Source organism: Pyrus communis, chromosome 7, assembly GCF_041283825.1.
Source record: "Pyrus communis isolate YQ-2024b chromosome 7, ASM4128382v1, whole genome shotgun sequence".
Classification (NCBI taxonomy): Eukaryota; Viridiplantae; Streptophyta; class Magnoliopsida; order Rosales; family Rosaceae; genus Pyrus; species Pyrus communis.
This window is the reverse complement of record NC_142571.1, coordinates 17,267,660-17,291,554: the sequence shown is the minus strand read 5'-3', so window position 1 is coordinate 17,291,554 and position 23,895 is coordinate 17,267,660. Positions and strand designations below refer to the sequence as shown.

The following is a 23,895-nucleotide window of genomic DNA, read 5'->3' as shown; positions in this document are numbered from 1 at the left end:
AAACATACTAGGGGCAAAACCGTCATTTCACCCCTACGGTTCGAAAATTCAAAACGGGCTGTCACAGCAATGGTCCTTCCAACAGAACTCATTTTGACAGAATTTTGACGAAGTTGACAAAAATGACCATATCTACATGTTTTAATGAGTTGAGAGACCAATGGTAATGAATTTTTAGTTGAGGGATAATTGCTACAATTTACTCATCTCTCTCAATTTGACTTTGTAATGCTCTAAAGGTGATCCTGAGGGCGCATTGTGTTGCTCCTTAATATTTTTAGTATTCAGTTTGTGTCGTGCATGAAAATTGAATTCATATACATTATCTTTATTAAATTTAGTTTAATTAGTTCATGTTGAAGACTAGATTTAGGTTTCACTTTGGCGAGAACTGATTATTTAAACCAACATTTGATATTTTATATGTAAAGAGTTGTTCCTCCTTATATGATGATGTAGTATTAATCTATCATACAAATGTGTTAACCCCACCATTTATTACCTGTCATCCAAAGATTATCCCTAGAAATTCATTTACTTTGAAGATCTTTTAACTGTCTATATGCATTGAGCAAATTGATGATTATGGTGACAAGTAATATCGTTGTCTAACATTTTTGATTCATATGGATACAGTTTCCAAGCCGAATGAATTTTCCAAAGATGATCTTTAAATAATAAAGAGAATGCATCGTTTGAATTATAACGCATGTACGGTGAAACGATTTCACTCAATCATGTAAGGAGGATCCCAAATTGGAAACCGGACACCCCCCTCCCTTGTCTATCATGTCGGCTTTACAATTCTATCATATCATATGAGAAATGTACTTTTAAGCAAACCATCTGTAGTTTTTTTTCCATTTTTTTTTCGCTACACAGAAGATCCTGCAACAAAACCCGAGAAACAATTCTCCCTTTAGCAGAAACAAACCTCCAACTGATGGACTTAGCTATGGTATATGCATTTACTTAATACACGGTCAAATGGCCAGATGAGTTATCAGAAGAATTGCCAAATTCAGGAACTTGGTATGCTGAAGCAAATACAACTCATCGAAGTTGAAAAGATGCAGTGATAGTGAATATAACTTACTTACAACAATCAAATTATATTTGTAAGCTTCATTTTCAAACTTTCTACTAAAAAATTTAGAGTTCTGTCGCACAATTTCCGTTTGTACCATCGACAACGGATGGTAGCATTCTATGCAAGGTATGAGAATTCTCCGATCAAACCTACCCGGCCTACCATGTGAAACAAATTCCCGCTGAAGGGGAAGGAAAAATAAAGATAAGTCACCTATTGCAGGCTTGCTGGAAGCAAATGCATGTCTGGTTCCTTGGACCAATCTCTTTGATTTTATCATTGCCTTGTTTCTGGTTCTCTAGATGGGGTCGGTTCGGAGGGGTTTCCTGGAGCAGAATCTAAATGCCCTTGGTTGCTAACGTTGCCTGCCAAACGCTCAGTGGCGCCAGGTAATAGCCACTGCTGAGAATGTTCAGTTGAAATCTCAGACTCGTCAAAAGATCGAGCCATGCTGAACGTTGCTGACCTCACATGTTTTGTTCCAAGGGATTCTTTTAATGGTAAACGGCAAACTGGGCAAGTAGACTGTTTCCTCAGCCATGTATCAATGCAAGAGAGATGAAAACTGTGGCCACATTTGGGCATGATTCGCAGTACTTCTTTCTCCTGGTACTCCCCCAAACAGATTGAGCACCTGCAAAAGAATATGGATTAGACTTACTCACCAGTGTCCAAAACGCGTGAGTACCAAAGCTCAAGAAAATCTCACAAAAAAGCGCGGAAAACTAACATGCTCTAACTTTATGATATATTTCAATTAATAGTAAATATTTAAGATGGAAAGCAAATGAGAGTTGTTAGGCACTAGGAGAAATGAAACTGTGAAGCTTACTGCGCATCTTCTAAGGAACTGAAAGCCTCTTGATCGTACTTCATCGTAGGGATTGCAGAAACCACAACTTGTTCAAGGCCACTAACCTGATGCTCTGACTGCCAGAAAACAATGCAAACTTAGAAGTTAGAACCCGTTGCTCAAAACTTAAGTTACTATTGACAATATTAAAATCTCTCAAGTTATAATTGAGTGACATCAATCTCAATATCAGTTGACACAAATGCAAAGGGGCATTGAGGAAAAGTAAAGTAGGTTTCTTTTTCTAGTTTATGTTCCGTATGATCTCTTTCATTCCTCCCTCCTCCTCCCACCACCCTGCTGTAGAATTATCAGAGAGAGGCTGAAGGCCCCACATCTAACAATACTGATATTGTCCCCAACTTGGTAATTGCCACCTGCACAATCCGTGGGGTTTTATCACAAAAGGTCTCGGTATTAGATGGAGTGGGGCTAGGATATTTAAACTCTTCTTTCTTTCTTTCTACGGCCGATGTGGGATATATCAACACCTCTGTCCACCATTCTTTATCCCTCACTTATCTCCCATTGCTCAAAACTTAAGTTACCATTGAGAAAGTGAAAAACTCTCAAGTTTTAGTGGAATGACATCAATCTCCATAGCAGGGAACACAAGTACAAAGGGGCGTGAACGAAAAATCTAGTCTTTGAGTTATCAGAAACAAAAAGCATGAAATTTCAGAACATCTTAATATGGTGCAACAAAGAACAATCAAATGTCAAAGTTATTGAGCAAGCAGCCTCCCCAGTTATGAATGCTGATAAGAAAACAAATAAAGAATGATTCCCAAACTTCCCCGTCATCTTTTATGTATCCTTCCTTATCCAGTAACTGCATTTTCTGCATACAACAGAAAACTAGTACATTGCAACATCTATTTTTTTTATTATCATTTCTTCCATATCTCAGAGTTGACTCTCAACTGCAGCAAAGTTGACGTGGAAAACTAGAACACATCAAGCATGATCATATCTTTAAACGCATAAAAGCTCACCCAAGTCAGCTACTGAGATGCTAAACTGGGAAGTAGTGATCCCAGTTACCAAACAATCAATCAATCATACATAACCAACTGAAAACAGAAACTCATACAGAAAAAAATGCTCAAAACTGGGAAAATTACCCCAATCAGATCATTCTAAGCTGACAAAACAAATATAGCAGAGGGAATCCATTACATACCTGCTCAAGATCAACCCTTGATTCAATCTCGAACATAGGCCTCGATTCTCTACCTCGCAGCCTCCCACAGATGATTCTTGTGCAAACAAACACAATAAATGTTGCACTCATACCAAAACCTATCACAGTAGTAATCAAGTTCATAACCGAACGCATCATCTGCAAATTCCCAACTTCTCACAGAATCCCCAATCACTTAAAAAAACTGAAAACCCCCCACTAAAATGCTAAATAAATGAAAAACCACAACTTAAAAAATCAAAAGAATGGTGAAAAGTAATGGAAAATGAAGAATCACAGAGAACCCAGATCAGGATTTATCCAGAAATGGCTGGTTTTCGAAAGATAGATTCAGGAAGAGCAGTCAGAAGCAAAAAACAAAAGGTCACCCATTTGGAATCTGAACCGCTTTGGGTGGACTCAAAGCGAAAACAAAGTGGGGAGGGAGGGTTTGAATAGAAAGTGCAGGAGACGAAAAAAGAGAGTTGTAGAAGGAAGCGGCAGGCAGCTCCTTGTCTTGCTCTTTGGAATCGTATTCATGGGGTCCTTTCAATGGGACCCAACAAGTATTAACAGGGGGTTGTACATGATCCGACGGTTAAGAAAGATTGGAAATTTTTATTGGTAAGATTCTCGTATGTTTGTTTAAGGTAGAGAGGACAATCGGAGGAGAAAGAAGAGAATCTGTATTGCCTCTTGCCTTGCATCTCGTTGTGCTTTCTCAACCATACTACTTCTGGATAGGGCTTGGACTTGGGTCCAAAATACTAGTTTCTTTTTATTTATCTAATTAAAATATAAAAAATAAGCATATATGTGCGGAGACATTCGGTATTAGTTGTATTCCTCTTCACTTGAAAGTAAAAGCTCTTAGATTTAAATCTTGTGGATGACAAATTTGATACCAAATTAGGTTACCCATTATGTGACTTAGCCGAACGCTCATTCTTCTTAATGTAAAAATATATCGATGTACTCAAAAACATATATGTGCGGAATAAGTGATTTTCACAAATATTTTTTAGCTTGTCACATAATTCTCTTGATTTTTTTTGTCATTAAATTAAATAATCAAGCAGAGACGCAAACAAAATTAAATAAAAGTGTGCGAGATTGAAAAAAAAAAATTGTGTGTTTATCAAATCATCTTTCAAATAAGTATCCAAAAATCATTTCTGTTTATAATTTTTATAAGGTTAATAATTTAATTTTTCAATTAGGTGGCAAGATTTCTTTTGAGTTTGTTGAATTTGATATTTTCATTCAATCATTGTCATAGTTGAAGTTCAACTATGACAAAGAGAAAAAAAAAAGGACATAGTTGTAGTTCAACGGCTGGGAAGAAGCATTGCTTGCTACTTGTTTGAGTCTAAAAAGTAGAAAGAAGTAGTTAAAGGAATACTAGGGGATATTAAAGGCCTATTTGATATCCTATTTGAAATTTTTTATCATTTCTCAAAACATTTCTTAAGAACATATCTTGAAAATAATTTTCTTTAAGACTAAAAAACTTGATTGGTTTGCGATTTAAAAATTTTAAATTTTACGATTTAAACTAAACAAAGAGATCTAAAAAGAGAGGGTCGCAAGAGATGGAGAAAGAGGAGAAATGAGAAAAGAAAGTAAGAGATGATTGAAGGAAAAAGAAAGAAGGGAGAAGATCGGACAAGATAGAGAGGAAGAGGGGTGCGATAAAGAATCGAGAGAATGAAGAAAACGGATTGGAGGAAAGGAAAACTAATGAAATTGGCTTGAAAACTTTGATTTTTCACGATAAGGACAAAATAAATGGTAAAGTAAATAGTACCAGGATGGACTTTTTAGTGTAAGAATGTGGTTTTTCGTTAAAGTGAACAGTACTGTGAGTTTTTCGTTAAAGTTCCCTATAGACGAAGAAGGTAAAAATAAAAAATAAAAAAAGGAAAGAGAAAGAAGAAAAGAGAAAGATAGATTTGGAGTGAGAGGGGAGAAGGGAGGGAAAGGAAATAAATGAATTTAAGTTTAAAAACTCTAAAAATTCATTTTTTTTTATGTTTTTTGATAATAGATTATATTTTTTAGTTAGTCTTGAATTCAGTTTTTGAAAATAGTCTTACTAAACAAGTTTTTAAGGTCTAAGACTTGAAAATTGTTTTCTAATTCAAAATTTTGAATTTAAGTAGAGTACCAAACATGTCGTAAGCTACTTGTTCTTTGCACTATATTCTCATATGAGCAGTGGCGGATCCAGGATTTTAAACTCGGGGGGTCCCAATTATAAAGGTCAAAAAAATTATAGACAAAAATAACATTGAAAATTTAAATATAATACATTTCATTCAAAAATCATATGCAAAACAATATTACAAATTATAAAATCATAATTCAAGTGTCCATTACGAGGTTTCATAAGTTACTAGGGAGTACCTAAGTTATTGATTATCTAATATGAAGCACTAAATTTAAAGGGGTGTGCTATTCACACACCCCTTTTTGCTTCTCACACACCCCTTTTTGCTTCTCACACACCCTTTGTTTATTTCTGTCATTTGATCTTCTTTAATTCAGTCAATCCAACGGCCGCAAATTAAGAGAGTGTGTGGATAGCACACCCCAATTTAAAACACTGGTCAAATAAAACTCTCCCCAAACTCCCACTATCTTTCTAACCAAACACACCATTTTTCTCTTTTACTAGTTTCCAAACATTCACCTTCTCTCTCACTAAGAACAAAGCTGCCATACCTCCACCAACCGCCTCCCTCCCCATTCTCCCGAAGCCATGGTAGCTCCACCACCAAATTTCACAAACCCATGACAGATCATATCCATCTTACTAACCTTATGAAGGAAATTTCACCCATAAGAAAAATTACTAAGATGGTTGAAATAATTTGGGAAAGTTTGGGCTTATGTACTGCCCCTGCCAGACGACAGAGAAAGGTTGGAGGAGAAGTGGGTGGCACCGACGGATGAGACCATGGCAGAAGCAAGGAGGAGAGAGGCAGGAAAAAATTATAGATAAAAATAACCTTTAAAAGTTAAATTATAATACATTTCATTCATAAATCATACGCAAACAACATTACAAGCTATAAAATTCTAATTCAAGCGTCTACGACGATATTTCATAGTCTGAAAATGTTCCATTTGCAAATATGCTCTTTGGCTTGAAAAACCTTTCCATATTTCTTATCTCTACCCTACATATTAACAAAAAAAAATAAAAAAACACACAAAAAACATATACCAATTAATCAATAAACAAAATTCCAATAATTAAATGAGTATACAAACATAAAACATATTTATAATCATATCAATAATAGATTATAAATCTCCATCAATAGAAAATATAATTTAGTTGAGATTAGATTAGATTAGAATACCAAAAAATCTTATTTGAATTTTGAACCAAATGGTGGTGGTGTGGATATTTGAAACAAATTGAGATATGATATTCAAGTAAAATTAAAATATGAGATTGGGTGGGATTTTAGGATTTTAGGGTTTTGAGAATTGGGAAATTGAGGATTGGATATGTGAAAATTGGCGGTTTCAGGTTTTGGATGGGGGAAGGGATGAGTAAGGTATGGGGATTCAGGAAGAGTGATGGGGGCCTTGGGGACTTAAAACAAAAAGGAAGCAAACGAAAACGTTTTTCCATTGTCTAATTTTTCTTTTTCTTTCTTTTTTATTTAAGAAAAGGTTTTAATCAGTTGGCCAAAACGTGCGTTTTGGGCCAAGGCTGAAAAGGACAAAATTGTCTTTCTTCCTCCGAACGTTCGTCTTCCCCATGAGGACGCCATTGCTGCAGCTGCATAGCCTTCATCCGAGTACGAGGGGTCCCTGAAAATTTTCAAGAAACGATTCAGGGGTCTTCGAGGGGTCATGGGACCTCCCAGGTCCCTCTGTGGATCCGTCATTGCATATGAGCACCCTATTTTATGTTTCTTTGTTTTTGTTACGAGATGTTAAGTACAGTCGTCACGTGCGTCAAACAGTTGACGATGCAAATATCTAACAACTTTGCTAACATATATTTTTTTCTTTATAGCTCAACATATACACGCACTACAGTTTTATTGATTTGTTGGTTCTGGAAGGCCATCAATTGTCTTTATCTTAGGTTTAGTTGGAAGGAGCAAATGTAGGAATGAATCTTTGGACATAAAGCATTTCTTCAAGGTCTAATCATCTTTTGAATGGAATCGTGGAACACATGATTGGGCATCCAATTAGTGCTAGTCATCATCCACATATGGAAACACACACACACATATATAAGTAAATTGCCGATTTGCCCCCTGAACTGTCACCTAACTTTCGAGTTCCTCCCTGAACTTTTTAATTGGAAAATTAAGGACTTAAACTAATTTTTTTGGCCGATTTGCCCCTTGCTGTTAATTTTTCATTCATTCCATCCAAATTTCTGTTAAATAGAAGCATGTGCACAACATGCGTGGGTAGTTCGGTCGTTTCATTTTTTAAAATAATTGAAAACCTTAAATTTCTAAAATATAAACCTATGCAAATATGTGTGATTCTATAGCCTTTGTGTCTGAATGTCTAGTGAAGTGACGTTTTTGTCCACAAATGAGTTATGTGGTTTGCACATGATAAGAGTTAACGTTAATTTGGATGAAATCTATGAAACACTAACGGTAGGGGGAAAATCGGCCAAAAATAAAAAGTTTTAAGTCCTTAATTTTCCAATTAAAAAGTTCAGGGGGAAATTGAAAGTTGGGCGATAGTTCAGGAGGCAAATCGGCAGTTTACTCTATATATATTGATATGTATGTACTCTTTGGCGCATAAAGGGAAAAACAAATAGGGATGAGAACAAAATTATTATTTGCATTCTAATTAAAATGTTATTTGCACTCTAACACAACAATGGGGTCCCAAAAAAATAAAATAAATAAAAACAAGGACTAGATATTTAATAGGGAACTTTAATGAAAATCTCCCGATACTGTTCACTTTAACGAAAAATCACATTTTTATACTAAAAGGTCAATCCTAGTACTATTTAATTTACCCCTTATTTTGTCATTTTCATTAAAACTTAAAATTTTCAAGCCATTTTTCATTAGTTTTTCTTATTTAATATTCGAGTCCCACACTAAAAACCAATTTGCATAAGTTTAAGGGTTTTGGTTGTGGCAGGCCATAAGATCTTAATCAGTTGTTATATAAAAATGCCACCAGTCATACCTATCAAATTTGAACCACCACGGGATGGTCCAATGATTGGTGATGAACTTCATGCCTATATTTTACACGGCACGTTTTAAGTTCGATTGCTAACGCTGATGAATTGCACGATGGTGGTCTGTAAGTCTTTCTGCCCCGAGAATGATAGACTATCGTGACAAAACCACTAACTCGTTCCATGTAAAAATAAATAAATAAATACCTACCAAATTCACCTCACTTTGAAAAGTTTCTATTTCCTCTGAATTTTTTTAGGATACAATGTAGTTTTTCGTAAATTTGGATTAAGTAGAGGGTTTTACAAGTTTGAATACCAATCTAAAAATAATTCTGTAGCTTGAAGGTTATCTGTACTTAACTTTTTCTGTTTTTTTTTTTTTAGGAAAACTAATGAAAATGACTGGAAAACTTTAAGTTTTAACGAAAAGAACAAAATAAAAAGTAAAGTGAATAGTACTAAAATTGACTTTTTAGTGTAAAAATATGGTTTTTCATCAAAGTAAACAGTACCGGAAGTTTTTCGTTAAAGTTCCTCCTTTTTTTTTTTTTTTGTCATAATTTTTTCTGTTCCTAAAAGGAAGAAAAGTGCGTGTTTTCTACTTTTCTTAGACGAGTCCATGGAAAATGTACATCCACTTAGAGCTTCAAGTTTTCATCCTAAATAATTAAGCGACAGAAAAAGACATGTACAAGTTTTTTCTAGGGTATTGCTTTGGACAAAGAAAGAACACATATTCTCTATGGCAATGATACTTTGCTTGGCTATTTTCCTCACGCCTGCCGAAGGATGACTTAGACGGCACAAAATAGAAAAAGGATATGAAAACTTCTATGCAGTTTCTTTGAAGTTTCAGCCAAAATGTTTTAAACAGACTAGAAATTTTTATGTGTACTCAAAATATAAAGTAGTATATTACGTTTTATATTATAAATAAATAACAGAGTTGATATGTCATACTTTAGGATATATTTTTTAATGTTTATTTACTTATATTATAATACATGGTGTACCATCTTATATTCTGAGTGCACTAAAAAATCTCTCAAGACGAATCAATTAAACTAAAAAGTTTTATGCCTTCAGCTCCAGTGGTTAATTACAAAAATAATTACAGCAAGAAATTATTGTAAAGACCTTTTTATTATTTTCGCCCTTATATTTTCCTTTCCTGCACTTGTTTTTTTCATTCTCCTAGCATTCGGAGTTTGGATTGAAAAAGCAAATTTAAAAAAGAAACAAGGAAATAAGTGCAAAAAGAGAAACGAGAATGTGAAAATTGTAAATTACAATCCAAAATACACGTAAATTTTTACACGAGGCCTTTCAACTTAAATACCAAGGCGAGGACTACAAAATGTAAGGATTTTCCTATTACCTGCTTATTGTACTTCCAAGTTCCAACCAAAAATTCCAACAAAGATAGAAAACCGGCCACAAATTACAATCAAGAACATCATCCATAAGTCTTTCAATCTACTTACAGATTCCACCATCTAATTAGTCCCAGTTTTAACACGGATTATTAGGTAAAATTCTCAAAACGAAAAGAAAACCAATGAAAATAGACCGAAATCAGAAGGCATATAGCAAGATAAGCAAATCGAAAGAATTATTTAGTAGAGAAACCAAACAACAAAAACTCAACCCACACATGAAAATCCAGATCAATCAAATTACTTACATTTATAGAGGTGACATGCGAAGTAGCAGCGTAAAACAGTGCGATTGGCAGCATGATGGAACGAGGATACCCTTCATGTCAAGCAAAACAAATGTGAAGGTCCCATTAATAGACAACATGGATATAATACATCATGGACAAGCACAAGATTGATCGGAAACAAGCTACTTTTTTAAATCAACGAAGCATATATCTCACTTTATGTCACCATTCTGTGCAGCCATACAGCGTAAAAGCCAGAAGAACAGCCCTACTTTATAGTAAGCACAAGTACTTGGTGCCATCAGTCTGCGTGCTCTGGGGATGAAGACGCATGACACTGCACAACTAGTTCACTCCCATCTATTGTTATCTTCGAACTAATTAGAAATTCATCCAACTTTGCCAATTTGAGGAGAACATCTACTAACCCAACTGATATATCACCATTCATTTGATCTACTTGTCGATAAATGGATTCATAAATGGACTATAGTTTCCTTCTCCGCCAAGCAAAATCACGTAAAACAGATTCAAAAATAAACAAGTGCGTAAAATGAATACCACTTCCTCAGTCCACGAGTTCAAGCAGAACAAACACAAATGCAGATCATTCATGGACAGAGCCAATGAAGGTTGACTGGAGGCAGATGACCCTACTCAAGTAATTTGTTTATTAAGTTGCAAATCACAATTATATAATATACACGCATTATCTTTGAAAAATAATATATGTATCTAATATCCAATTTACCTTCATATTACTTATACTCCATATCAAATTACTATTGTTATGTCATTTAAACCGAAAATCCCTCCCCGCCTATCATGTGTTAATATTTTTCTCTTCACTTTGTTATTTTCCACTACTACACTGAAATTTTTGTTAATATTAAGATTGTAATATTCGTCATTTGAAATCATTCCTATTATTATATTGAGTATATGCTATAATAAGATTTTTTTAGTTGTTTTTAGGGTTGCTCCCACAACTAAATGCATGAAGCAACCGACCCACATTCCCAATCTGGCAAACCAACACAACAACACCAATTCTTTCCTTCCATGAATATCCAGAAACCGAATACCCGCCATTTTATTCACATTTCCAAACCACCCAACTTTGCCAAACCCCAAAAAAACCTCAATCCTCCATGGCATTGCGAACATGCACATGAATATCCTTGTACACACAAACATAAGGAGCATCACACCCGATGTACATCCCAGTCCACCGCCCCTCTTCGATATAATTACTAGCATCCTAAATTGGAGAAATTTTTTATTGTGACGAGAACACGATATAAATGGAAGAATATTTTATTTTTTAAGTGATTAACTTCTTTTTTTTTAGCACACATATCCCACAATTTGTATAATGACATGTGATATATCATCCCGTATGCTGGTCACATTGAAAAATCTTTGAAGCATACAAATACGTACATCGCCTTTCGAGGAAAATCCTCCCCCTCCTTCCTCTACACTCTCCTCACCAATCTCCCATCAACCAAACACTTGATCAAATATCGATTTTTATCGCATACTCATGAAACCCATCAGAACAATCAAAACCCAGGTCGTGAAGTTCTTCCCTGTTACATGTGCCGCCATTTTAATAGTTCGTCTGCTCGATCGTCATATCCTTGCCGACGAATTCGAAATCGATCTCGTCCTGCGCATTGTCGCCTTCAAGAGAGGAGAGGTAGATGTTGAAGTTGAGCCCGCTGGTGTTGCCGTGTAGGCATTGGATGAGGGAGCTGAAGGTGCCGTGGAAGAACCCTGTGGTGGTGCGCCACCGTGCACCGCCGCGGTGGTCGTAGGTGAGGATGATGGTGTTGGTGTCCGGGTAGTGCGTGAAGGCCTCGGGCGTGTAGTCTTTGGCGAGATTTTTGCTTGAGTGGTTGTGTTTTGTATGCTAGGTCTTCCATTGGGGTTGCAAGTTGCAACAGAGGAATGAGAGAGTTGATAGCTATGACCACATTTAGCAAAATTAAAAATGAGTACAAATACAAATAAAAGTTTAAAATATATCATAAAAAGAAATTAATATATGGATACAGAATAAAATTCGTACAACTTGAAAAAGAGTTGCAAATGAAAAATGGATACAAACTAAAAATAAAAATATACGATAAAAAATTTAGCCATAAATATAAATATAAATATAAATATATTAAATGTAACGTTTCTAACACTAAATGTAACATTTCACATCGCTCAGGGAGGTGGATCATGTAAGCCTTATATGTATACTTCCACCTCTACCTAGCACGAGGCCTTTTGGGAGTTCATTGGCTTCGGGTTCCATTAGAACTTCAAAGTTAAGCGAGTTCAGGTGAGAACAATCCCAGGATGGGTGATCCACTGGGAAGTTTTCGTGTGAGTTCCCAGAAACAAAACCGTGAGGGTGTGGTTGGGGCCCAAAGCGGACAATATCGTCCTACGGTGGAGTCGAACACAGGTTGTGGTGGGAGCTCGGGGCGGGATGTGACACTAAATGAATGTATTTAGAAATAAAAAAATATATATTTTATTATTGAAATAATTAAGAGCGTTTATTAAAACCTAGGAACCTTAATCAAAAATTGAAAAGGAATAAGGTTTTAATCAATGAAGTAATAACAAGAATGATGTGAACCTAATTTCTCCTCAAAAAAATTAAAATTAAAAAAGAAAAACTTGCAAAAAAAAAAAAGGTTTGGTCGTCTTCTACCTCTCCCGACCCTCCCTCCCTCCCTCATTTCTCTCCTCTGCACCAACCCACCAAACCCTCATCTCCTCTCCTTTTCGAATCCCGTACATCCATCCTTCCCCCTCCATCTTCGACTCTACCCATCCACCCACCCAACCACGCAACCCTCATTTTCTTTTCGACGTCCTTTGTGAGCTCAAACCACCAGCCCCTATTTACCATATTTGATGGCAGTGGAGAGCCACGGGGCGCCAACCAAAACTACAACCGCTTGCCGCCGATATCCTCTGATTGCGACTAGTTCCAATGTCGCATCTGTTCATGCCATGACATCAGTGCTCTGTCAACAATCTCTTCCATTGTCGTAGCTCGGAGCAGCAACCCAAGATAGACTGTGTCATCGACTGGATTTGGTAGGAGGGTTTGGTGGGTTCATGCAGAGGACAGAAGGGAGGGAAGGACGGGGGAGGTAGAAGACGACAAAAAAAAAAAAAAAAAATTTAATATCCATGCGGGCCTCATATTGACTGTGGTGCCTCGTGATTGTCTACATAGGTGCCACGTCACCAATTAACGGCTTATATAACAGCAACCTTAACCGATGTATGAAAGTGTCATAAAATTAAGACTTCAGGTACCACTCTGGGATAAAAAAAACTTCATGTACCAAATGTTGAAAACCAATTAACTTCATGGTAGTAAATTGAGATTAATTTTTTTTATTTATTTTATAAACTACATGGTGGTTGATGATTAAGCTTATTTTTTTAAAAATTAAAGAAGAATAAGAAGTCCAACCTGAAGGAAGATTTGTGAAAAACAAGTTCATTTGAGCAAAATCAACAACATGCAATTAACAATTAAAAGGCGGAATCATGTTTATATGCACTCAAAAACAAAACTTAACCCATGAACTTCAAAGCCTAGTAGATAGGTGAACCAAGACTCAACTCAAAACAAAGTGAGTTGAGAAATCAATACCTTTGTAGATTCCTCTTTGCATAAGCAAAGGCTAATCACCCAAAGAGAGGGCCTTCATTCCTTGCATCTTAGATCCATGGATTTGGATGGATGAAAAGGTTTCTCCAAGTTCCCAAAATTGAGAACCTCTAAGTCTCCACACCAAGGTAAGATTGGAGAAGAAATGAGTGACCTTGAGGAAGTAAGATTGCTAGATGTTTTCCTCAAGGGTGGCCGGCCATTTCTAGAGAGAAAGGAGAGTTTGTATTTCTCCAATTTCCCCAAAAACAACCCTTAATGAATTTTGGCTATAAAGTCACACTTATACCTTAATTCATTTGAGTGGCAAACTTGTAAATAAGTCCAAAACCCACTCTTTCTCTAAATGGCCGGCCTTAGGGTATTCATTGAGCTATTTGGGCCTTTGTGAATCATTATTCATTAAGTTGTCACACAACTTAAGTCAATGGACTTGACGTTCGAAGCCCATTGGGCCTTAATGTCCAAAACTATCCCGAGGTCTTTTAACGAACTTATTCGTTTGATTAATAATCATATTAATTAATCCTTGCCATAAATAATTAAACCATTTAATTATTCTTACTCATCTCCGTTGAATTTTCAATCTCTACCTTACACGGTGTACGATCCATTAGGTTCCTTTTAGCGAGACAGTGGGCGATTCAAACTCTTTCAAATCGATTGTGAATTGAAACTTACTTTCAATTCTCCCGTTAGTGATAATACACTTTTAGAGCTTCCACAAACCATGGTTGACGCCTAGCAGCATGTCATGGTTACCCAAGCTAATCAGAAGAGGTGGAGAACCTATTCAGTTTTAGGATTACAAATGCAATACGGTCTTTCTCTAATACAATACTCTTGACCACATTGTTTGGTTTGATAGTTTATTCATGTCTACTATCCAATGTGAGTCTTGTGCTTATATGATTACCTTGAATGTGATTTGGAACACATTCCTAAATCTCATTCATACTTTGGCCAAAGATTCTTAATCATATCATAGAGTAGTCTCCCTCAAACAGTTTGAAGGTTAGAGATCCCTTGTTGCGCATTCACTTGCCTCCATGGCTAAGTGGCTTAACCCCAACGATGCCGTGGACACCCTCCTGATGGAGTGACTTTGACATAATCAAAGATTAAGGACCTAACCACAAGACAACTGTGATGCCTCAGGTCAAAAGACTAATTTGCATTATCCCAACCATGAGTTCTCATGTGACATGAATATGAGAACTCTTCGTTGATCGTGTTCAGTGAACTCATTCTCTATTGAGCACCTACGTACTTGTTTTGATGTCACACACACCAATGACTCGAGACTAGTCACTCTCCCTGAGAGAAGATATAGCACGTACTGATCTTAACGGACTGTCAATGCCCAATTGACAATCCTATGATCAGGAACGTTTAGGATGTGTCAACGAAAGAATGGTCTCATGAATCTAACTTCTTTAGATCGCATTCTTCCAATCACATATTCCTTGGACTTATCGTTTAAGCATATAACATTTATATGAGACGGCTCAAACAATAATCTTTGCCCTTTACATTTAAACTACATTAGTTTAACTTTGTGAAATGTCCGTAAAGTATCATCATATGATTGGTTTTAGGGCACATTTCCAACACAACCCATATGCCAAAATCTCAGCATGCACTCATCTTACATTTTTTATATATCTATTCTCATTTTCTCGGCGTAATTTCCAATTTTAATCTTCCATTGCATTTAATGTCGCTATAATCTTTCAAACCTCATCAAGTATAATTTTGTTGACATAAATATAAATTGATGAGATCATTTGATTTTGAATCAGGATTGATTTTGCTGAACCAAAAAAAGAGTGTCGGGATTTTGGTTAATTTTTTTTGAGTAAATTGTACCAATGGTCCCTCAACTTTAATCAAATTGAAGCAATAGTCCCTTAACTAAAAATCCATTATCATTGGTCCCTCAACTTATCAAAATATGTAGTTATAGTCATTTTCAACAATTTCATCAAAATTTTGTCAAATTTTATGGCACTTTTGACTTGATTGAGGGATTATTGCCCATTGCTTGCGAGTAGAAATCCCGGTGTGTCTTAAGGGTAATCTTGTATTTTTCACCCAAAAATCCATGTGTCGCCTCCATATTTTTCTTGATTATTTTTTACTCCACAAATGCCCTTACACCTGCTGGGCTACTCGCAGGAAAGGGCAGCAAGTGTAAAGATCTCCAGCTTTGATGCAGATTCTCACTTGGACTTGGAATTAGATTCTTCTAGGAAAGGGAAATAAATCGCCTCCAAAGCCTATTGAAGCCTACCTTAAGTAAGGGATTAAATCAACTTCGAAGGGCAATTATTTGTCCCTACAAGAAAGAGAGAAAACTAGAGGATATTTTTTCCCCTTCCTCTAGCACTCTTCTTTGCTTGCCCTTGCAAAGAACCGTCTTCCGTTGATTTCTTTGTTTTCTTCACGCCGCACCGATGTAAGGGAAAACTTAATTCTCCTTATCTTCTTTTTGGGTGGTGTTGCCGCGGGGCAGCCATCGGGGTGGTGCGGTACGTTTGTTGGCAGGGGCCAGAAGTTGGCTTGGCATGGGTTAAGGAGGTGGTGTAGCAGGGGCCATTACTTGTGCTGCTCAGCTTGACAAGTTAGACGACTAACTTGCCTTTATGGCCTTCAAACGGGGACTCTACGTTCTTTCTCCTTTGTCCCAGAAGTTGAACAAAAAGAAGTACAACTATGCCACTCTGGTGGAATGCTTCGACGTGGCAGATGAAGACCCCTGAACAAGACTGTAGTAGGAAAACCACGCGAAAGAAAAAAATTGTAACACTGTACCGCTTCCCCACGTCAAAACGACATGAATGACGCAATGACAAACAAGCTCTACCAAGGTCGAGGCAGTATACGGACCTAAACGCCACTATCAACAACATACTGCACAATATTAAGGACAAACCATTCCTCAAGCGGCCGAAAGCCCTTCATGAGCTCTTAGCCAAGAGGAACCCAAATGAATATTGACACATCCCGACCCGAAATGTCTACCTGGACTCCGAATGGAGCTGTGCTGGGCGACACCAGGAGGGTGACAAAGCCATAAAGTATAGTGAAGTGGAAAATGTGAAAAAATTTAAACCTAAAATTACCTAAATATAAGAGTGCGTTTGTGAGCAGGAATGAACTCATTTCACACGTGATGTCATAGCATAAGTAAAATACAGTAAAGTAGAATGAGAATTATACCATCAAAGGTAACAATACCAAGATTTGCCAAGAATCCTCATCGATACAACAGTTCAACTAATAAAACCTAGAGGGGTGAAAAACAAAGGTGAGTGGGCCTAAAAATAAAGTTTTTATAAAAACCTTTCTGAAAACATTATAACTCTTCACCGTAAAACAAGTATAGTTTCCAAAATATACATACTACATATGGTAAGAAAATACTTACCATAATCTGCAATATCACAAGAATTCAATACATCACAATATTTTGTAAATAAACACATGACGTTCGTAATCATATAATCTCACATAAGCAACCATATCATATCGAGTCCTCATCAACACATGCTGACACACGAGTTCATGCAGAGGTATTTTGACATGAACAGGGCTGGGTGTAACAATGATATATGCTCTAGTACTATAATCACATGAAGACTGGCGCTATGCGCAGCACATATGAGTCCTAATTGCCTACAACAATTTAGGACAGGACTGGCACCTACAATGGATCCAAAGTGAGTGTACGGTGCGATGTGCACATACACGTGAAAGATTGGCCCTAGCCCAGGTGAGTACTAACACCAGTGCAGTAAACGATGAGCAGATAACATAAATATAGTCATGCCACAATGATTTGATAATTCTAGTCAACATAGTATTATTCATAGCCGTAAATTTAATTAAGGCATCAATAATAATACGCATACATGTTCATCCCGTATAATGTGGCATAACGTTATAATTTCCATCAAAGCGCTAAATCTTATAAATGTCACACTAACCTAGGCCTATTATGGGAAAACTCCTTATGAAATGTATAAATGGAAACTAACAATTATATATATATACTATATGAAAGAAAATGCCCACTCACATGTACTTGTGATGTCACATCCGTTTGAGCTAGGAAGCCGGAGTCTTTGATAGTAATCGCACCTAAGCATAATATTATGACCCATTAGTAAAACTCCACTAAGACAATTAAATTTGGTGAAACGGAGTGCGGATTTGGAATCAGGGCGCCGAAATATGCTAAGAAGGGTCCTCGGCAAATTTTACAAAAAGTCAACAAAAAAGTCAAAGGTTAACCCCATAAAGTCAACCGAAATGCCCCGGTGGTCAACCATGTTAAAACTTTGGAATATTCCTTGTGTTGACTTTTATGAAATTTTCTCGGAAACCCTGCTAGGCTAATTTCAACGTCCTAAGTTTGTTTTGTTTGGTATCATAGCCATGATTCGATCCTGGGACCTGTGGGTTATGGGCCCCCAACGCTTCCGTTGTGCCCATACGTTTGTAGCGATGCGTACACGCAAATATGCTAAAAGAATAAGTCATACGTCTCTCTAAACAATGGTCAACGGAAGTCAAAATCCTTGCCTCTAAGGGCATTCTCGTCAATTCACACTTTTAAAATTTATATTATCATAAAATTAGGGACGGGTTGTCACAAATATTACTTTTTCCACCAAAGTACAGGTTATTGAGCGCAAAACTGTCGGTCATTAAGGGATCGCATTGAAGAAACCTTTGACCAAGGATATTCTGGGTGTGTGTGAAGAATAAAGTCAGGGGTTTAGGAAAGAAATAAGGGTAAGATTGACAGGTACGATCGTACGAATGATGAGGATGGCATGCGCTCAACAAAGTGGCCTACCCTCGACATTAATGACATTTACGAAGGAAAGCCCCTTAGGCCGGGACAATGAGGAAGGAAGCCAACATTGTTAAGGTGGACCATCATAAAAAAATAAGATGATTGACTAAAAGAACAAATTCATGTACCTCTCGGAACTATACGTGGTTTAATTATTTGATATGGCATAATAAGATAAGTAGGCCATTTTACCTGACCTAACCACACACAAAAAGACAAACGTCGCTTTCTACACGAAGACATGTCCCTAGAGAAATCATCTCCTTATCGCCTCTTCATAGGTTATTTTTCAAAGATGATCATCAATGACAAGTATTTTTACATTGTATCATCTTTTTTGAACTAAACTAGTGATTTGAATCTCCTTTCTGAGGATATGTAGGCAACCTTTTCCGGATTCAATCACGCCCTTTGTCAAATTCAATATTTTTCAATAAAATAAAGAAGTTGGCTCACGGCGGTTTTCGCATTATTTGTTCGTTGTTTTTTTTTTTTTTTTTTTTTTTTTTGCGGTAGTGGGAATACCTTAAAAGTCCAATCAACATGGAACTTTGAAACTTCTCACAAACGTAAGTCTATATGTGAAAGTGTCGAATAAGTCTTCTTCAGCCCACTCCGTAGTGCTCGATTAATAGCTTGGGAGGCTCGAACCGTAATAAGCGCAGTAACGATTGGCGAACTACAAGCACAGAGACATGGCCTCTTCACTTAGAAGTCAATGCACCATCCGACTTTCAAAAAGTTTATACAACCTGAAGGTTATGGGTTATAACATCCAAACCCAGGCTCTATGCCATTCTAGGGAATGATAAAAAAGGTGACTCGGGAATTCATCTGAAGGGTGGCTTTGAGTCTCAAACCTGAGTACGATAACTTCTATCCCAAACCAGCGCATTAAGTTAAATACGTTCTGCAACACCATGTGTTCATCAAGTCTAAAAGAGGCATTCATTGTGGAATCCCATCCCCAAATTTCACTATTTAAAATTACGTATTTCATATTTTGTATTCGTAGTTTCAATGCTTTTATATTTATAGTGTATAGTTTTTTCGATAAGTAAAAGGACGAAAATGCTCTTAATGAACTAAATAGAATTTTCGAAGACGTATTTGATCTCTATATATTTTTCAACTTCTCTTTACATATTTGGATAGTAGTCGTTGATACAAACGCGTGGTGCAAACGGAATGTAATTTGGAGTTATAACGAAGATTTTACGAACCTTTGAACATCGAGGGTATTTTGGTAATTAGACATTTAAAACACATGTTGTATTTGGGGTTGTGTTCCACGTGGGACCCACAGATTGGTCCCCAATCTTCTGGAAATCTACCTCTCACTTTTTGAACTCTTTCTTCTGGATCCTGTAAGTCTTATATGTATATTCCCATCTCTACCTAGCACGAGGTTTTTTGGGAACTCACTGGCTTCGGGTTCTGTAGGAATTCCGAAGTTAAGCAAGTTCTTGCGAGAGCAATCCCAGGATGGGTGACCCACCAGGAAGTTCTTGTGTAAGTTCCTAGAAACAAAACCGTGAGGACGTGGTCGGGGCCCAAAGTGGATAATATCGTGCTACAGTGGAGTCGAGCCTGGGATGTGGTTAGGGCCTTAGCCGGGATGTGACAACTCAACGGAATCCAAACCAGGATACGATTCCGGTCCACTCAACGGAATCGTGGAATAGAAGGGATTTCGGACTTCTCAACAGAATTCGAGTGGATACAATTCTGGACCACTCAACAGAATTGCGGAATACAATGGATATAGAACCACTCAACGAAATATAAGGCATGATACGATTTCAGACTACTCAACAGAATCGCAGAGTACGAGGGATTCTGGACCACTCAACGAAATCCAGATAGAGAGGGAACCGGGCCATTTAACGGAACCTCAGCGAAACCCAGTTTCGGATCACTCAACGGAATTGAGCGGAAGTCCAAGGAACATAACAACGGCTTGAAGAAACAAAATATGAATCAAGTTACTCAATTTACAAAAGCTCAATGAAATGAAACAAAGCGCAAGTACTAAATTTAGAACGAGTCAACAAAATGAGAAATGAAACAATGAAACGAGATATGAAACAAGTTTCAAAGCAACAAACCCCATGACAGTGGGTTAATGGTCCACTACTAGCCCTCACATTTCATCAAACAACTCAATCAAGCACACAAATATCATCAATACACAAGTCAAATCACATTTATTAAACATAGATCAATGACTGAATACATACATACATACATACATATATATATATATATATAATCACATTTCAATATAATCACATATCATATCATATATCTTAAAGTCACTCATTAATCCATGTAGACCCACTAGACTTCACTTAGTCTCTAGTAGTATTAATTTTAGTATTTAAAACGATTCGAGACATGTTGACTAAAAGTTAACTCTCAGTTAACGGTTGGGTCCACAACCTCGACGTAATTCGATCCAAAATATCCGCCCACAAATTTTCGATCTGTAACTTCCTAAGAGTATAATTTATCTTTTAGAACAATATCCTAAAATTTTGGAATGATCCAACGGTCAGATCTTCGTCAATTACTAGAATTAGGTGGTGATCAACAATTAGTTTTACAAACTTAAAAATTCAATTCATCAAGATTTGTACGTCGGATTCCCGATCCGTTAATTTCTAATGTCCTCAAATATTGCGTGCTATAACGCATTAAAGTTTGGTGACGATCCAACGGTCAGATCATCGATAGCTATAATGATCAAGTTGTGGATCATAATGAAACTATGTTCGAATGATGGAATTTCATCCATCGGATGTCACATATGGAATCGGGGTATCAAATTTAGCCTAAAAAGGTCATGTGGGTTCTTGGACCATGCGCCGCCCCGACTCGCCGGAAAATTTCACCTAACCCCAAAAATTACCAAAGTTTAAAGAAATGTAGAGCACAACAAGGGGAAGAACTTTCATACCTGGGACAAAGTCCAATTCACCTAGGAAACACCTAAAATCACTCTCGATCCGTCAAAAACCCATAAATGGGTGTTCATTGATTCGTTTTCTAATCAAACTCCAACGCGCTCAACCTTGTTTGAGGCCTGTTCCTGAGGTTTAAAGAGGACCTTTAGTGGTGGTGGAAGGCATAAGCTTCAGAAACGGTCAATCACCACCGAATAACCCACGGATCCGTCGATTGTGTTCTTCACGAACTCGAGGCCAAATCTCGTTGGGTTTGAGTGGAAATGAAAGAGTGGTTGATGCCGAGTTGTTTTTAGATGGCCTCGCGTTGTGAATCGCCGGTAAAACGTCGGAGATGGCGTCGGAAATCTGCTATAGGAATTGGGCCAGGTAGTAGAGGGAAACCAAGTCAAGGAGATCCAGCCAGTTCCCCTCATTCTTTCTTCCCTCCTTTCCCTTATTTTCCCTCTCCTGATTTGGCAGCACCCCCTTATTTCTCTCATTTCTCTCTTCATTCTCCAATCACAACCACATACATGGCACATCAAATTAATGCTCCAGTAAATCTGGAGCCTTCCAGATAATGGTCAAATGACCATTTCACCCCTGTCTTTGCTTATCTATAACTTATTCATTACAATTCCAAATTACATTCCATTTGCGCTCACACATTCGTATTGACGAGTAATATCCAAATATGTAAAGAAATATGAAAAATCATGAAATGATCAAATACGTTTGCGAAGAATTATGTTTAATACAATAGGGGCAATTTCATCCTTTTACTTATCGAAAAAAAAAACTATACGCCGTACATATAAAAGTGTTGAAACTATAAATATGAATATGAAATATGAGATATGTAATTTTAAATAGTGAAATCCGAGGACAAGATTTCACAAGGCAGCAGGGAACCCAGCCCACGCTGGCTTCCTCTTCTCTCTCATCTCGGATCAACAAGGCCTAGCGACTCGTTTTCCTTTCCAACACCACAGGCCAATGCGCCATGCCCCCTGTCCTTAGGAGCCCAACTCACATTGGCCCCTCTTTTTTTTCTTATATATATTTTTTTTATTTTTAATTTATTTCTTTCAGCAATACGGGCTCGAGCCCATGCCTCGCCTTCAAGACTGCTTCCGTAAGCCCAATGCACTAGAAAACTCGACCCACACCGGTCTGTCCTTTCCTCTTTTCACGAATTTATGCTATGCAACCCATATTAGGTGAAGGCCCAGCTCGCGCTGGCCTTCCTCCCCTTATCTAAGCGCCTTAACACTAGCTCACGTCATGGCTCCTTGCCATGCAGCTCATGGCCCCAGCCAATTATCCCGCGCACCACCAGTAGTAGCCTTGCTACCCTACATGATGGTTGGCCCGCGATCCATTGAAAAAAAAAAAAAGATTTTTTCAAATTTTCTTGTGTGGTGCGTAGCAAAAGACACAATGACAATCAACTCTTCGCAAGGGCAAGCAAGCAAAGAAGAAACCTAAATGAGTACAATTTCCTTTAGCCTTTTCTCTCTTTCTTGTTAGGATAAAAATTGCTCTCTAAATTTATTTAACCCCTACTTAAGTAGGCTTAAATAAGTTATAAAGGTACTTGGTTTCCCTTTTCTAGAAGACTTAAACTCCAAGTCAATTTGGAGAATCTACATCAAATTAGGAAACAACTTTCTGCTTGCCTACTTAGCTTGGGATTTCCACACCTATTGCCCTTTTTTGCGTCTAATTCAGCAAGTGTGGGGGCATTTGTGGAACAAAAGTTAATCTCAAAAATCCAAAAGACGACACATGAACTTTTTTCGAAGAAGACAAGATTGCTTTATTAAATAGGCAGAGCACACAAATATTGCTACACACAGCTCAACATCCCTGGAGGCTTGAGTAGTTACTACGACTACATCAAGCTCACTTACTCGTGGCATGGAAAAGTCAAAGACATTAAATATTGGATTAATCACCAAATCCTATCTTTAATATCCTAATTGAAGATCAACTCAAATAAGTAAAGAATCCTCATCATAATCAATCAAGGATACTTACTTGATAATTCTATGATATTATCTCATAATTTATATCTTAGAATTATTCTTTCCTTATTCATCCTACAGAGGACTCACTTTGGCCAATTGGAAGTCGCCAAGGTAGGGTAGAACCGTACAATATCTGGTCACCTCCCTATGATATTCCATCTAGGCCATTTACTCGTAAACTTTTGCTACGAACTTAAACTCTAAACACTTACTCTTCTCAAAATTATTGACATAAATATCAGATATTCATTGGCCAAACCCTCGCTTACTCTTCTCGAGTTTCACTTTCAGGGTGCATGTAATAAAACCTTGTTGTTTTCCACTTTATTACTTTTTTATTTTATTTTTAAATCTCCTTTTGCGCTTATAAGAAATT

The 23,895-nt window shown here is 37.1% G+C and overlaps 1 protein-coding gene and 1 pseudogene across 1 annotated transcript; both read right to left on the bottom strand.

The window, feature by feature from the left end:
• Positions 1 to 1,110: 1,110 nt before the first annotated feature.
• LOC137735473 (RING-H2 finger protein ATL7) lies at positions 1,111 to 3,855 on the bottom strand. The gene is made up of 3 exons (XM_068474904.2): positions 3,127 to 3,855; positions 1,923 to 2,020; positions 1,111 to 1,724 (listed from the first exon to the last, which is right to left on the bottom strand). Exons 1-3 carry the CDS (start codon positions 3,283 to 3,285, stop codon positions 1,367 to 1,369), a joined length of 615 nt encoding a protein of 204 aa, XP_068331005.2. The 5' UTR covers positions 3,286 to 3,855; the 3' UTR covers positions 1,111 to 1,366.
• Positions 3,856 to 11,127: 7,272 nt separating this feature from the next.
• Positions 11,128 to 12,900, bottom strand: LOC148695790 (putative xyloglucan endotransglucosylase/hydrolase protein 28; annotated as a pseudogene).
• Between the last annotated feature and the right edge of the window lie 10,995 nt (positions 12,901 to 23,895).

What these genes read in the sequence shown, in the direction of transcription:
- LOC137735473 (XM_068474904.2), bottom strand. Translation starts at nt 3,285, where the DNA reads ATGATGCGTTCGGTTATGAACTTGATTACTACTGTGATAGGTTTTGGT. An exon ending in CAAGGGTTGATCTTGAGCAG is followed by an intron (nt 2,021 to 3,126) that starts GTATGTAATGGA and finishes GTTTTCTGGCAG; the next exon opens with TCAGAGCATCAGGTTAGTGG. An exon ending in AGTTCCTTAGAAGATGCGCA is followed by an intron (nt 1,725 to 1,922) that starts GTAAGCTTCACA and finishes ATTCTTTTGCAG; the next exon opens with GTGCTCAATCTGTTTGGGGG.